Genomic DNA, 16774 nt, shown 5'->3' with positions numbered 1-16774 from the left:
ACTCCTGCATATCCCATGGGATATATATACACACACACACAGTCATCCCTCACCATAATGCTCAGATTGGGGTCCATGGATGACCCTCAACATTATTAGACAACTCAGCTATACATAACATAAAATCATACTTTCCATGTGCATTACATTACTAATGTTTCATGTATTGTCTACTGGCATGAATTTTGACCACAAATTTTGACTGTAAAAAGTGAAAGCTATCAAAATGAAGAAGGAAACTTTCATTGAAGCAGGTCCAAAAAATGGCAGAAGACAAGGTAAAAGTCTTAACTGTTAAGAACAAAGAGTTGAATTTGTTTTTCCATTTTATTTCTCAAGTACAAGCAACCTGGTGAAACTGAAAAAGTACAATAATGGTTTAAAAAATGTGTCTTCATGATTTTTGCATCTTTATGTTTTATAACAATATGGTGGAATCTGTCTATTATGCACTGGCCTGGGATCAAGTCATTTGTCCGGATAGTAAAGCAGTCCAAATTACATAACTTTTGTATGTTAACATATTTCACTACCACAATGAGTTACCTCCCTTCATCAAGGACACACAAAAACTTCAATCGTTCTTTTTCATTTATATCTACAGTCACGATATCATTTATACTTTCAATGGAAAAAGTTTGTGAACATGAATTATTTCTGCCTCTGTAAATTTCGACGTCATACAGTGTTTTCAGTCATTAATCATTGTGAACTGAAGTAACAGAGATGTTTATTCAATAGATCATTAATGTACTCAGTTGTGATGGGATAACAAAGCACTGTTGTCATAGCAAGTTGATTATCAGGACTGTTATTTTAGTCTTGATTAATAGTCTTGATTTTAAAGCAAGCTTTGATAATAAATTCAGTACAATTTTGCCGGGACTCAAAGACAAAAACTGGAATACCCAGAGTCCATGGTACATCGTACATCTAACACATGACAGACTGATGAAAAGAATCAACAAACACAAGTAAGTCTTTCCTGAAACAAATTATGAAATAGATAAACTAACATGGAACAAACAATTTATATTGACTCTTGAAATGAGTGGAAACAAAAGAGTAGCATTATGAAAGTACCAACATGAGCAGAGAGAGTATATCTGAGGCTATACTTATTACCAAACCTCACCACCAAACTCAACTTGATTCATCTCAAATACCTTCTTGTACTGATTTAATGCAGTTAGTTTTACTAAATAAATTCATTATCATTGATATCTCAACAGTCACATTTTTAAGTGAGATGTATTCAGCACAGGTCAGCACAGCATTATTTAACATAGGAGGAAAGCCCAAACTGATCCCTGCCAATCCAGGTTTTGCATCCAAATACATGTAATAAAAGCCTGCAAGTACAGTGGTATAACTCTAGGGATAGAGAGCAAATTGCAACACCTGATACACCTGTGATCCCAAATACTGATAAGAAAACACTATCCATTACCACAAATTATGAAAATGAGAATACAAGGAAAAGAGTGAACTTGTACAATTAATCAGTCTTACGTCAATTTCACAGAAAACACAGGAGGAACTGAAAAACCTGATGTCTCCCAGATTGCATGGAAGGGACTGTTTGCACAGTCTACAAACTGGCACTTGTCCAACACATGAAACCTGTATTCAGTAGGAAGGTTAACTACAGGACAAGGTGTGGTGAAACGGGATTTGACATAACATTCAAGATAATTGCACTTGTATAGTGAGTGTGCGTGGCTCCTTGGGCAAGTCACGATGTTTTATAGTGCCAGTCTGCTTAGATGAACATGGTGCTGACACTTCAAGGGGTGTGCTCAGACTCAGAATGAATCTGGGATTCAGACAAGATCAATTTAAACTCTTGACGTATGACCATAACATCTAGTGACATGATAGAGGTATTTTCATCATGCATTGAAACATTCAGATCCTTGGTAACCATGGTGATCACAGACTGGGACAGGAAACTGGTCCTGAACTCTGGCTCGGTAGATTCAGTATTTAACACAAACACCAGTGGATTTGTCCCTGACTATCTGGCTAGCAGTCATGATACTGACTAACAGAGTAGTGGCCATGTCATTGATGTTAACAGACTTATAGATGGCTTTGTCAATGACTAGGAGGCTAGTGAGCGAGTGGTAGACTAACAGCTAGTCTCTGAAATCAACATATTTTACTGAAAAAAACGTTCATAGTGAAAAAAAATAATATAACGAAATGGAGCCCTGAGACTTTCTTCATTTTCAGAAGCTATGGAAATCTAGACTTGCCACATTTTCTAGACTTGCATGGGCTTTCTCGGATATGTATACTTCAGGGTCTGTACGACAGACTAAGTGAGTGGGTGAGTTTAATTTTAGCATTTTTTATGCTTTTAGCAATTTTCCACAGAGAGGCCCAGGCTTCATACCATATGGGAATCAAACTCCAGCCTTCAGCAAAATAAGTGAACAGATTAACCACAAGGCTACCACGCCACTCCTAGAAGGCTAGTGGCTGCGTTACTAAAAGAACAGAGCTTTGTCAGTGATTACCATATCAATGACAGACAGACTAATGATCATCTCACAGATTAACAGAAAAGTGATCCTAACTCAGGGTGTGAGTCACTATGTCATATCTTTCATCAGTACTTCAGGTTTTCATGAGAAACGTACAGCCACATTCAGACCGTGATACACAGACAATAGTGTTATATTTCTGTTTGCAGTATTCAGCAACTCCACTCAGGGACCCTCACACAATTCAATTGGACACGGGGAGGGACAAACAATTTGGACATGATGACAGATGATGGTAGAACAGGCAATTCATGACACATTCATGGTACTATACCGTTAAAAAAAAAGTAGGGGATATTGAATTTAAGATTGAACAAATGCAAGTGATGAAGCCAAGGAGGAAACAATTTACTCCATTCCTTTGGAAATGTTTCATCTGTATGGATATGTATTACTTTTTCTCATACGTACTGACATTGGCTAGATGTATGTTTGCAAAATGGAATAGGCCCTACTTTTTTTAATGGTATATTTGTATCATTTAGACTTTGACACAGAACAAAGCCATTTAATCATACAGTATAACCACAAACCATATCCACACTGCAACTCAGCATAAGAATGAGTGGTATTTCCTTCCTACTCAAGGGCTGACATTGTACATACACATATAAATGGTCAAATAATAAGTAGGTTATTGTTTACGTATCAATTTTCATAAATCAAATATTTATCTGCCAAAATAACCTTAAGATAAGGACATAGACATGGGACAGCTTAGTGATAATACCACCATCAGTTTGAGATACTTTAGTAGTGAAAGACAGCAAACTGGTACACTAGAGTACAAGTACACGATATGCATTAGTCATTATCCACATACACATCGAACATACCATTTCCCACAGCACATTACAACCCTTCCACATCATTTAATAAACTAATTGCACGTAAAAGTCAAGCACATGCATATCATTTATTTATGACTCATTTTGAAATCAACACGATATTTCATTCACATTTATCCAAACAGAAAGAAGAATTATTCATCTAGTTCTTACTGAATCAAACATAAATTCAACCGTATACATATCTACAGACAATACCACAATATAGACATACCGATATTTTGACATTTTGGCTCCGTGAACACACCACTCTCCTGATACAATCCATGACATAAGGGGAACTTGGTTGTGACTGCAAGCTCCACACACTGTTGTTATATACTACAAGTGGTCGTGACCTAGTCAAAGTGTAGAATTACACCGTATCTCTCCAGGGCTAAGATGTTTATTTACACTATCTGGGTTCACCATAACATGATTTGAATGTAGATGGTGTTGCTATGCTCCACTGCACCACAATTCACTGAAAGTATCACAAAGAAGTATCGTCACACATCATTGGTGCCTTTTAGGCAAATTAGAAAACAGTCTTGTTTCTATTTGACATTTTAAAAACCAGAGACGATATTAGTATGTTATCTATGTCAAAACTGAGATTGCAGGGAAAGCAGAGGGATGTTTTATTTGATTAAATTGTAGATGCTAACAATTTACAAAACTGCACATACACTAATGTACAGTATGACCTTGTTTGAATCCAAATACAAAGCATGAAGAGATGGGTTCAAGGTCATTCAAAATATGACTTGGTTCTTCCACATTATGAAAAGCATGGTATTAATTAAAATCTGATTTAAAATTGAATTCTGATTCTAAATCATCATGATTAAAAGTAAAAATTCAACAATGTTAGTCTCCAGGGCAGTGTCAGAAAAAGGCAATACGAGAAACAAGACAAATGTCTGCATTAGCCTTATGTAACAGCAGCACTCATGTTTGGTGTCTTCAAGCACCACTGATATGGAATTGATATCAAACAGTATGTCAGAACATGTTTAGACACACAATCCACTTAGCTACCACATCAATCCAACTATTGCAAAGCTCCTAGCCAGAATAGGTCCCCTGTACTTCATGCTTGTAGTAAGAGTACATCAACACATTGCATCTATGTGGGAATCAAACCCAGGTCTTTGGTGTGATGAGCCAACACTTTAAGGCTACCCTACCAATTTTGGCAATATCATGGCAGGGGTTTATAGAAAGACTGAGCACTAAAGTAAAATTGGAAATAGAAAAATATGGTATGTGAAAGTGTGAAATATCTGTTAAAGTAAGTTTGGCCTGACTACAGTTCCAGGGGTAGGGAGACAGGAAACATGAAAAAAGGCAATTACTGAGGAGAGGTTACCGCAAAAATGAGCAATGTAGATTCTGTCGAAGTCCAAAGTGACTTATTTGGAACAGACCATGACTATACGCAAACTAGAACTAGGGCGCGATGATATTGCATGCCCATCTTGAAATTAACCTTGCTTCCTTATACATGATAGCTGTCATAAAAATTATAACTTTCACGTTGAAACTACACTGGACAAAACAAGATAAGGATATTGCTATTTGTATGACTGATATTTTATGTGTATGTCAATGAATAAATACATCATTATTCATAATTTCAAAATTTACACACATCACTAACTAGTTTTGTCAAGTATATTAAGGAAACAATTAGGAGGGGTCATATCAAAAGCAAACCCAGGACGGGTGAAGCAGACAATGGTTGGGGTCGGGCTGGGGATAGAGATATCAGCTAAGATATGATAATCCCATAGGGGAATTAAAGTAGGGAAGTGCATATCATGTCCTGACAGTAATATCCAGTCCTGTCGAGCCACCTATATATTTTGAGACATTAATAAAATGCTTTTCTATGGATATCAGGTTTCATACACTTTTACATATCTTCACATAAACGTCCACAAAGAAAGACACGTAAGCTGTTAATCAATAGAGGAGACATATTAAACGCACATGAAAAAGCATAGAATATGACATAGAATTTCATGACAGGCTAGCTGACTTTGCGTCAGTATACCTGGATGAGCGACCTAATTGCCATCTATAGTTTGATCTATTGTTTTCAACAGCTATTCACATTTCTTATTCAAGTTGTGCCCAATTTTACGAGTACACATGCTTTTCTGGATATCCTCAAATGCATCCCAATGAATATCTAATGAAACCAAAGTGAGTTATTTCTTCATATCCTACCTGTAATTTGTAAATTTGAGGGACAAAGAGTAACAGCCTAAGAACACTTTCTTTTTTGTATTTCCGATAGTACTTTAGTGGGTATCATGGGGTTACAATCAGTGAGGCTGATGGTGTGATTATAAAGAGTCCTCCAGCATGTCTAGCTTTAAGTCAGTAGTTTGCAACGTTAAGATCTAAATGCTTAAGGGGAATCATGATTTACCAGACATTTTCCAAACTGGGAGTTTAGACAATAATTCCTCACTCACTACACATACCGTGATTATTAGATTGTTACTACACTCACAAATATACTCTGTGACAATGGCTGTTGTGACAAAGAACATACTGATAATTTTCAACTACTATTAAAACATACATCATGTTTATGAAATGCTTTTCAACGTATGTATTGCTGCATTCATCACAAATTTAGCAAACTTAGAGGTAGATAATGAGGTGTGGGCCAGGCCAACTGTGGTTAAAAATAGGAACCATGATTAAGTGCATCAGTTTGTGTATCTGATTCAGTTTGTGAAGACACAATGTCACTTATATTAGATTGTCCACCTATTCTTTTTTAATCAGACAAGCATGAGGTACAAGCATCCTTCTGAACCAGAATTATTACATCAACAGATGTAAATAGTAACAATTACATACTAACATACATGATATAAACGAATTAAATACCTGTACTTTTTTTAAATGTATTTCCAAATACACACATGAAGATGTATGGAGTTCTTTTATTTTATAACACAGTAAAAGAAATATAAAGTGTGTTACAACGAATTACCTAAATCACATATACATACATTTCATCCTATGCATTGTCTTCGTAACCCATTATTATCATTACAAATTTTGTTCACTTAGTCATTCAAAGTTAAAGTTCAAAATAAATTATAAAATGTTAAAATTTAAATATAATTCACATTTAAGTACGTGAAAGGAGTAAGTATGGTTTTACAAGGCTTTTACCAATGATCCAGCAATATCATGGAAGGGGACACGAAAAATAGGCTTCACACATTGTACCCTTGTGAGGAAACAAACCCGAGCCTTTGGCATGGCAAGTGAACACTTTAACCATTAGGCTACCCCAACATGACATATGTGACTGGAAGACAAGGCACAGGAATATTATAAGACTTTGACTGCGTTCTTCTGGTCAACAGACCAGCTTGCCAATATATTCATTGGAAGTTATTTAATTTCTGAGACAGCAACACAATTTCACATTACAACATAAAGAAATAAACCATAAATGGAAACAGCTATTCAGCTTTAAATTCACTTACTATCATAGAACAAAACAGCACACAGACCCTTTGCCAACAGATATGACTAAACATTCTGTAACATGAGGCATATATATAAAGGGTGATAAGGCAACATACGACACTAAACAACACTGACTGATGGAAGCAGTGATTGGACCACGTGTTGACAGAATACAAAGTTGGGTTTACAATACCACACATAAAATGAAATAAGTAGTGAGTGCACATTGCTGACAAACTCTTTAATTGTCTGGCTACACGATGGCATCCTGTAAATGTAAGCCTGTAAAAGTAAATCTGTAAATATAGAGTGAGTGAGTTTGGTTTTATGCTGCCTTTAGGAATATTCCAGCAATATCACAAGAGGGGACACCAGAAATGGACTTCACATATTGGACCAGTGTGGAGAATCAAACCCAGGCCTACAGAAAGATGAGCAAATGCTTAACCAAGCGGCTACCCCACCAGCTCCGTGAGATATAGTGAGTGAGTTTAGTTTTACACCACACTCAGCAATATTGCAACTATATGGCGTCAGTCTGTAAATAATCAAGTCTGAACCAGACAATCCAGTGATCAACAGCATGAGCATCAATCTGTGTAATTGGGAACCAATGACATGTATCAACCAAATCAGTGAACCTGATCACTCCATCCTGTTAGTCGCCTCTTATGACAAGCATAGTCGCCTGGTGCCTGGTGTAAATGTACTGCTTACATTGTAATATGTAATAGTCAGGGTGATTACAAACAACCTAGGGCCAAGTCCAAATTCACTATTCAATAATTTGCCCATTCTCTGGTACATATATCCTTTTTGTGAGAACTGATGATGCTAATTTAATTGTTTTATTGATTGAGTTGGGTTTTACACCATTTGTAGCAATATTCCATCAACATGATGGTGAAGGACACCAGAAATGGACTTCACACAATGTACCCATGTGGGGAATCGAACCCGGGTCTTCAGCATGACAAAAGAACACTTTAACTGCTATGCTACCCTACCATCCTAGTACCATTAAAAAGGTAGGTTTGGTTACCAAATGGCTGATAAGGAACTGTATACCTGGAAACAGAAAATATTTCAATGCATACTGATCTGGTCAAGTATACCCTGATTAGGTGACTGAAGCTTTGCCTTTACTGAAAACCATGAAAGGAATGTAAACTTTAGCAACTTGGAGAAAAACATGGCAGTTTTATTGTTACCATGGTTACTGTAATTTAACAACATATTACATAAATAAGTAATATTACATGAATATTACATGAATAATCATAAGTTTAAGTTGTCTGAATACATAAGTCCTACTTAGGCTCTGCCAAACCTTGAAGAACACAAGATAGCTGTACCATTCCCATTGTGTTACTTTTCAAATTGATCCGTTATAGACTAATACATGTATAACCCTGAACTGATACAAGGGCCTGCTGTGTATGACATCAAGTATTAGCTCATGAAGCCCCAGCGATGTTCAGTACAGTGATGAATGATGACAGTTAGGCAGCCATTGTGATAGGTGACACCACCTGTGATACAGACTACTGTTATAGTGTGAATATATTTAAACCTTATCCTCCAACAACACACACTTCCTCATTCTATAATCATCATATCATCAAGTCTCAGACATTCACCAACAGTGAGTTAAATAGCCACTGGTCTGCTAGTCCATGGCTAGTCAAAATCTAGTCGGGCCAGTAAATTTCCACAGAGGACTAACTGGCTGGTGAATTTTCATGGGGCAATTTGTAACTGAATCACTCTCTCTGACCATACAAGATTATGGCCTGATAAAAATGCCCATCATATTTGCAGCTTCATGTTTGTAATCTTTTGAATAGTTTCTACATTCAGATTTCGGGCTGGTGAATTATTTCATAAACTTGTAACCTTCAGGATTAACTACCCCGAGAGGTTAGCAAAAGTTGGAAACTACTTTCACACTGTTCCCCGATGACAATTTGTGTAATAGGGGAAATGATTTAGATTTAAGGAAAGCAGCTTTGAATATTTGACATGCATAAACTTATGGACATTGTATAATTTAAAAGGAAGTGTGCCGAAGTATTTACTAGTGTGTGGGATTGGGTTCACACCTCTTCTAACAATTTCCAGCATTATCACTACATGTGGACACCAAAAATGGGCTTCATACTGTACCCAAGTGGGGAATCAAACCCGGCTATTATGCACGATGCTCGGACGCTACAACCACAGGGCTACCCCTGCCCAAATATTTTATAAGTATTGGTGACGATATATTGTACATTGATAATATATTGTAACTATTGTGTGACATCAGTGTTTATTGCTGATATAGACCTTATACCATAACGCAGTCAGAGAGAGAATTTGGTCAGATGGACAGAACATCTGTATTTGAAGATGAAACCTCAACCATACCATAAGAAAGACAAAAATCCAAGTGCAACAAGTTAGCTATAAAGGTGCAATAATCTTGAATGCAGTATAACACCTCAACCAACCTCAGGCTTTCAGAGTGTCCATTTACAAGTAATTTCATTTAACTTCAGAGAAATTAAACTTGAACTTGCATATGAATACACAGGGCGTCAGGCTTCACTGGATAATATCACGTGCACAAAATGGTGGAATATTAAGAAGACATCAAACTAACATGTACATAATAGATATCCGATTGATAACTTAAATTTCCTGATTAGGAAGCATGGTTGTACCATTGAAATTACAAAGATGGAAACGTATATTTTTACAACAGAAAAGAAATCAAGTGAATAACATTGGATCACGCCACATATGTTTTGAGTCAACAAAGGTGTTTTTACTTTCAAAACTGGTGTCTGCATTCCTATTCTTACAATCATTTGGTATGTGTCTGAAATGTGTTTGTTTTCCTTTAAAAATTATAGCATCTTTTAAAGTGTTCAGTGTTCAGTGTTCAAAAACTGGAGTCAGCACATGAATTGAAAAAGCCGAGTCAGGTAGAACTGGGCGATTGGGTGTTTGTATGACATTCCAATCAGCACTGAATAGACCAGTGAAAGGATATGGATTGTTTGAATATTTGAGTTTGGTAAAAGCATACCAATGACTGAAAACATGGCCTGTGGTCAGGACCACCAAAGGCTGTTCAGGACTTATAACAAGGATAACATGCTTTGTGTTTTCTGTTCCAGTGGCAGTTTGTCCCATCACTTTCACAGCATTATAGACAAAGCATCACATATATCATGGGTGTTGTGTCATAGAAATAGTTGGCAGGAAATGTTCAGTTGTGTCATAGAAATAGTTGGCAGGAAATGTTCAGTTGTGTCATAGAAATAGTTGGCAGGAAATGTTCAGTTGTGTCATCATTCCTTTGTATATCACATCCTCAATTCTACAGAACTGTTTCACGTTGTTCAAAACAGTCTTTTCATCTAGCAGTAACTGAGTGACCTGATCATGATGTGCTACAGGTCACACTGACACTCTGTGCTATTCTAATAGGACAAAACATAGATGAAACCCATACCATTACTACCATTGTGAGTGTGAGTGACAGTGTTTGCCATGACACAGAAAATAGTGCATATCTGACTTCCCAAAACATGTCCATGACTCCCTCTCATGACACAAGGAATCAAGATGACTCCTGAATTTTTAAGCATAGATGCAGAAAACCTGTTTATTTGACTCCCAATAACACGTCTATGACTCCCTCTCATGACACTAGGGTGTCATGAAAACTCCTAAATTGTTACGCCTAGGACAAACGCTGGCTGAGCAGAGACTGTCCACTGAGATACATGTCACAGTTTTACAGAGCTTGTCCTCTTAGATAAATGTCACAGTTTTACAGAGCTTGTCCTCTTAGATACATGTCACAGTTTTACAGAGCTTGTCCACTGAGACACATGTCACAGTTTTACAGACCTTATCCACTGAGATGCATGTCACAGTTTTACAGAGCTTCTCCACTGAAATACCAAACCAGTTTTACAGAGGTTGTCCACAGAGATACAATGCCAGTTTTACTTTATCCTCTCCTCGAGGCTGTTAACAATATACTGGCAATCCTGGGGACTCAGTGGTCACCTTTGAGGAAGAGAGCCATTGAGAACAAGCATGCTGTCCACATTACCAGTGTTATTCACGTTATCCCCATTCAGCAATACATGACCACGTGTGGGAGTTATAATGCAGGCAATATGTCAGAACAATAATCATACTTCCTCTGAATACTTTTCACATCGGTTATTTACAACAAATCTACAATGCTTCTCCATTTCTAAGGCATTTTGTAGAAATATGCTGAAATACTTGAATTCATTTGTATCTGTCCATGAGGTGACTTTTTCCATTTCAACTTTTCAATATTTTATAATTGTTTTTCATGTTAAAACAACATTCATTGGAAATAATTACAGGCAACATATAAGGGAGCCATGACAAACAAACATTATAGCTACATACACGACGGACAGGACCAAAGAGACAGACTATGAAATATGCATATACATATTCAACAAAACACATAGCATGCACACAGAGTTGTAAACCAGATTATCATCAAGAACACTTGGAAACACTGTTCAATATGCTTCCAGTAAGGAAGTGATACATTCACAATGAAGGGCATGGCAGTTTCTGTTTCAGATCCAAATATATTCCCTTAGGGTACTAGGATAAATAACTAGATAACACTACAGGAAAGATGGAACAATAAACTTTCAAGGTGAAACAAAACTGTTTTGTATCAAATGAAAAATATATTCAACCAAACAATATAAAATAAATAGTATAAACATGATAAAACTACATAACATGTCCCATATCACATCATGGATACATACTATGCAATCAGAGCTCTAAACAATTATTCTGCTAATTATTCTGACAATTCTAAAGGGAACAAGCATTTTGATTTACATTGCCAGTTAAACTGTAAACACTCATCTGTAATTTTGTAATTTTGGACCCAGAATCCTACTTTTATCAAATATGTTACCATGAGCATCTTGTTAAAGCTGAAGTTCAAGTGAAATATTCTGATTTACAACAGAAAGTTAATGTGAAATGCCAATATAAATACACATGTATGAAATAAGCTGTAAAGATAAATGCCTTGACTAATAGAAGCTAGTCTAAGGGAGGTAACCAGTGCATGCAATGTACTCACCTTTCCTCCATCCTCTTGAAGACCATCAGCAATATAAGACTTAAATGTCTGCAATCCCAAATGCCATTCACATACATAATACTACCTAAGCATTCTTTGGTAGATACATGGTCCACCATATACATGTTAAACATGTAACTGTACCTACATACACTGCTGCTGGAATTACTACATTTCATTATGCATTTTGCCTGAACGATGCTCCCAGAAGAAGGGCTATACATGTTGTACATGCAGAATGGTGTGTAACAGGCCAGTGTGTATTGGGTGGCATGGGAGAGGTTGCCTGTTACAATTTTGGGTATATTTGATATAAAACATTCACTCTGCCGTCTGGACTTGTCAAAACAGCTTTTGCAATTCAACAAATATTGGTATTTGGTTTGGATTTTTTTAAACATGTTTACTAACAAAATAAAAATTTTCAAAACCATGGTTGTACAACTTACAAAGTTTACTGTTATTTACAGATACAATTTCAGTTTCAAGATGAAAAAAAATGGAATGTTGGCAATATATTTGTTGTAATGTATTATAGTAAAAATGTTACTTGTAGGAAAATACTCTACTCATTAAAATAGTGCATGAATATAACCTTAGTTAGACACATTTATTATACAGAAGAAATTCAAGAATAACTTCCTGACATTTTTGTGCAGTGTTGGTTAATGTGTTTCAACAACTCCATTAGTATACTCGTAAGTGTTTCAAAACAAATACCATGAAAATATGATATGCATAACAATATGAACGATGAGTTGGTCTGTTATTTACTAATTTACTGATTTGAAACAGTCACCCCAAACAATGACGAAGTGGGCGTGTCCAGCTGACCTAAGATCATGTGTCAATGAAGAGTGAAAGCTTATCTTGATTTACGTATCCAGCTCAAGCAGCCAGCTCTAGTAGCCACAAACTGAAGCTTTGGCTATAATACAAACACTCATTTTTTTAGTATGAAATTATACCAAAGGGACAATAACCCGTGTCACAGTAAATCTTATTGTTGAAATGATCGGAATGTCACTCTTGTCGCTTGGTAGGAATATATATATAACAAGCCACACAACGGCATGCGTCATATATACCAATAGTTTTAAACTAATACTTACAGCCTTTCCCTTTTCTTTCATTTCCACCTCATACCGGTTGATGTAAGACTTAAACCGCCCGGACATTTTATATCAATATTAGTCAACTATTTCCCTTGCTTCATTTTGCTGTATTACCCGACAACTTCCGCTTTCAATATAAGGGAGGCTACTCCCGCTACTCAGATAGCAGGGACGTACCACAGATAACATATGTGCGAGAAGACTGGAGGGTATATAGGTCTTTAGATTCCCATTGTTCAGCATACGCGAGCCAGTAAGACCCACAGGAAGCACGTGAAGCTAACATTTAGTACCCCCAATAATATTTCCGATACTGTGCAGAAATAACGTTATCTTACGTTATGACTTATCTTAAGGTGAAGGCAAATGCAGTTATGTCTATTGAATTATTGCTTGCTCAGAATGACACATTCCTTTCGTGGAAAGCACACGCCAGCATTCACGACGAATGAGCGAGTGTTTGGAAATCGGAATACTTTTCCTCGGTAATCTGGTGTATCATCTATCTATCTTCGCAACGACGTCCCACTTATTTGGCATATGGTGTAATTGAATGGTATATTCAGCCAGGGACCCTGTGTTGTAGAGTATATCTGATTCAGCAAAGTGTTTGGGTATTTTTAAATCAAAACGACGATATATAGTGACGAATGGGTCCTTACTATTTTGCTGTCTTATACATTATATAACCGTGGGTAGTCTACTGCAGTATTCAGCATAGTAATTTCCCCATGATAAGAGTATGGCTGTAGTTGCAACATTGCAGACGACAAACGTTTAACAAGAAATTGACAATTGAAAGCCGCCAATCATGTACGTCATTCCTGACGACAATCATTCTGAGACCAAGGATGACGATGGTGTAATGAACAAAGCTCTTATTTAAATGATATATATGTAAGACAAAGTCTTCTGCTCACTTACATTACTTATCAGTGCGCCAATAGTCTTGAACTCACTCCCGACCTGTGTGATTTCATTAGATGCCATTTTGAACCTCTCACAACGAGGAAAGTTTATTGTAGAATTGCTACAGTATTTCGTCTTCCTGGGTGACCGATAGGTTGCATACCATAGGACAGACTTAGACGAACTGATAATACTGTCATTGATACTATCAATTCGTGGTCGATTTTCGATCCCGCGTCAACCTGTAGTAACTTATTTCCTCATAAAGAGACAAAAGCAAACGGACGTGAAATGGTCTATATCATCCATTTTTGCATGACCATCTTTCACTCCCTTTAACCCACCCCACTCTTCTCCTTATGTCGCACTTTCCCCCTCCCATCCTCACAAACACTAGCGGCCACACACAAACACAAAAATAATCCCGCACGGCGCATTATATTGAGTCAAAACCAACCTAGATGTTAAAACAGGTGAATCTGGTTATTATTTTTGGAGTTAGCATTAGGAAAAGAGCTGACTCCATGTACAGGGTTGCTTTTTCTCCTCAACCATTCCACGTGAACGTGCAGCGGTAGCACGGAAAGGCTTACCCTGAAAACCCGAACCTGTGCCGATTTGATATAATACTGAGCTGGGTTCACATTAATTCTGTACCGTCCAGACGCACGGAACCTTCAAATCAACATTCACGTCGAGAGTTTGGACATGTTTCAGAAGAGAATCATCAGACAAATAACTATGTGCAAAAGTGCACTCAGAAATTTTGTCATGATACACCTTCACGTCATTCAAATCACATCCTCTATTTTGACTGATAAATACATGTATATCGATTGAGAACAATAATCCATCCCTGACAGACTGGGTCTCCTTTTTCTTTCTTGTATGTCTTGTTTCAGGCGAATAATAATACCTCGTCGATAGATATAAATGAATGCAGGGAAGAGGGTTCGAGTGATCTGGGAGTCACGTGGGTTAGGCTGGAGTGCTCCTCAGATCTCACAGTGCAGGAATTCGCCGGAGTATTGCTAAAAGATGTGTAAAGCGGTGTAAAGCCAAATGCACATTGCATACTAGTATACACAGAGTGCAGTGGTTCCTCAGAGAGCTTTTCTTTAAATGACCGACGCTGGGCAGGCTTGGTCAAGTCTTGTTTACTCGTATGCCGTGCCTTGGGATCTATACAAAGAGTTTGTACCCATATCATCATCATAAAACCTGTCCTAACTTTATGACAGAAATTCCAAGTTATCGACAAAGCTATCTCCACAAAGTGAAAACACCTCGTAAAGTAAGGACTAAACTTACGAATTGCTAGTGCTCATCGTAAATCAAATATTTCACTCGTAAGTTTATAGGATCAAGATGGTGGTATATGTTTTGTTTGGATTGTATTAAGAAGCATCAACGTGGTCAAGGTCAAGGGACCCGTGAAGGTCCCGGGGTAGAATAGGCCTTCAGCTCCCCATGCTTGCCATAAAAGGCGACTATGCCTGTCTTAAGAGGCGACTAACGGGATCGGGTGGTCAGGCTCGCTGACTTAGTTGATACGTGTCACCAGTTCCCAGTTGCGCAGATCGATTTTGATGCTGTTGATTACTGGATTGTCTGGTCCCGACTGTATTATTTACAGCCCGCCGTCATATAGCTGGAATATTGCTGAGTGCGGCGTAAAACTAAACACATGCACTCACCGACTCAGGGTCAAGGGTGTTCCGAGACCGGAGACAGGGTATCGATAGCTGGCGATAACAGTATTATCCGGCGCTATCGTCAACAGCGTCATGCAATTTTTGAGCTTCTAAATTCACTATCACCATATCTTACTTCCCAAACAGAGCCCTCGCACACACTGTCACGAGACACAAAATGGTTTTGATTGCCCTCTGATTTTATGCTAAAGGATCCGTTTCCAAGAACCTGGCATGGAATATTTGTGAATCGGGTTCCAGTAGTACTAAATCATGAAGTCATCCTCACCCTCATCAATCAAATTCAACGTTGATATTCTGTCCAACAACCATCATGCGCTTAAAATAACTGCGCGTCCAGACTTGCATCGCAAGAGGATCATCTTATGAACAAATATGTGGCAAAGTGCACAATATAATTCTATCAAGAAGAAATCCAAACCTCAGGAATTAATTGCGAAACAATTACGAGGTGTCAACGAGGATGGTCTGCTCTGTTGCCATCGTTCTAGTGATGTGGTCAGACCCTGTATGTCTTGCTCCAAGCTATGCCAAGTTACTGTAAGTGATCATGTATTTGTAACGTAGAGCTTGTTTCGAGCATTGGGCAATGAGATCCAGATTTTCTTGAATTTTAAGCAGACTACCCAGACTTTACACAAACCAACGACTAAGTTCCTACGCTTGTTTGAATCTACTGATAAAGATGTATTATACAAACCTGGACTCTATCAATCTAAAGTATTCACCATAAAATCACCCTCAAAAAGTGAAACAATGCATGCAGGATAATATGATCGTAATTTGTCATGTATTTATTGTAGGCCTAGGTCCTCGTTACAGAATAAATTTGCCTGTCTGTCTGGATATCTAGCAGCTCAATAGAATGAAGAGACTTCAGAATCCGTTGTGATTGGGGTTTAGTGGGAATGGAGCTGGTAACATGTTTTAGCCTCTCATTCAATTTTAGATTCAAATAATGTATTACTGCACCGTTAAAATTCTTCAGCACTCATCAGATCTTATC

The 16774-nt window shown here is 37.5% G+C and overlaps 1 protein-coding gene across 2 annotated transcripts in view; it reads right to left on the bottom strand.

Moving 5' to 3' along the window:
* The window catches only part of LOC137278259 (myotubularin-related protein 10-B-like), a 34860-nt gene extending 21585 nt beyond the window's left edge, over positions 1-13275 (bottom strand). Inside the window, exons 1-2 of one of the 2 annotated variants that reach the window (XM_067810487.1) lie at positions 13142-13275; positions 12030-12077 (exon numbers count right to left, since the gene is read on the bottom strand). In XM_067810487.1, the coding sequence (XP_067666588.1) occupies positions 12030-12077; positions 13142-13207 (114 nt within the window). In that variant the 5' untranslated portion in view covers positions 13208-13275. Of the gene's footprint in view, positions 1-3611; positions 3898-12029; positions 12078-13141 lie in introns of those variants that run through there. The other variant, XM_067810488.1, reaches the window with a different exon arrangement.
* Between the last annotated feature and the right edge of the window lie 3499 nt (positions 13276-16774).

Source organism: Haliotis asinina, chromosome 3 (genome assembly GCF_037392515.1).
Source record: "Haliotis asinina isolate JCU_RB_2024 chromosome 3, JCU_Hal_asi_v2, whole genome shotgun sequence".
NCBI classification, from domain to species: domain Eukaryota; kingdom Metazoa; phylum Mollusca; class Gastropoda; order Lepetellida; family Haliotidae; genus Haliotis; species Haliotis asinina.
This window is presented reverse-complemented; position numbering and strand designations above follow the sequence as displayed.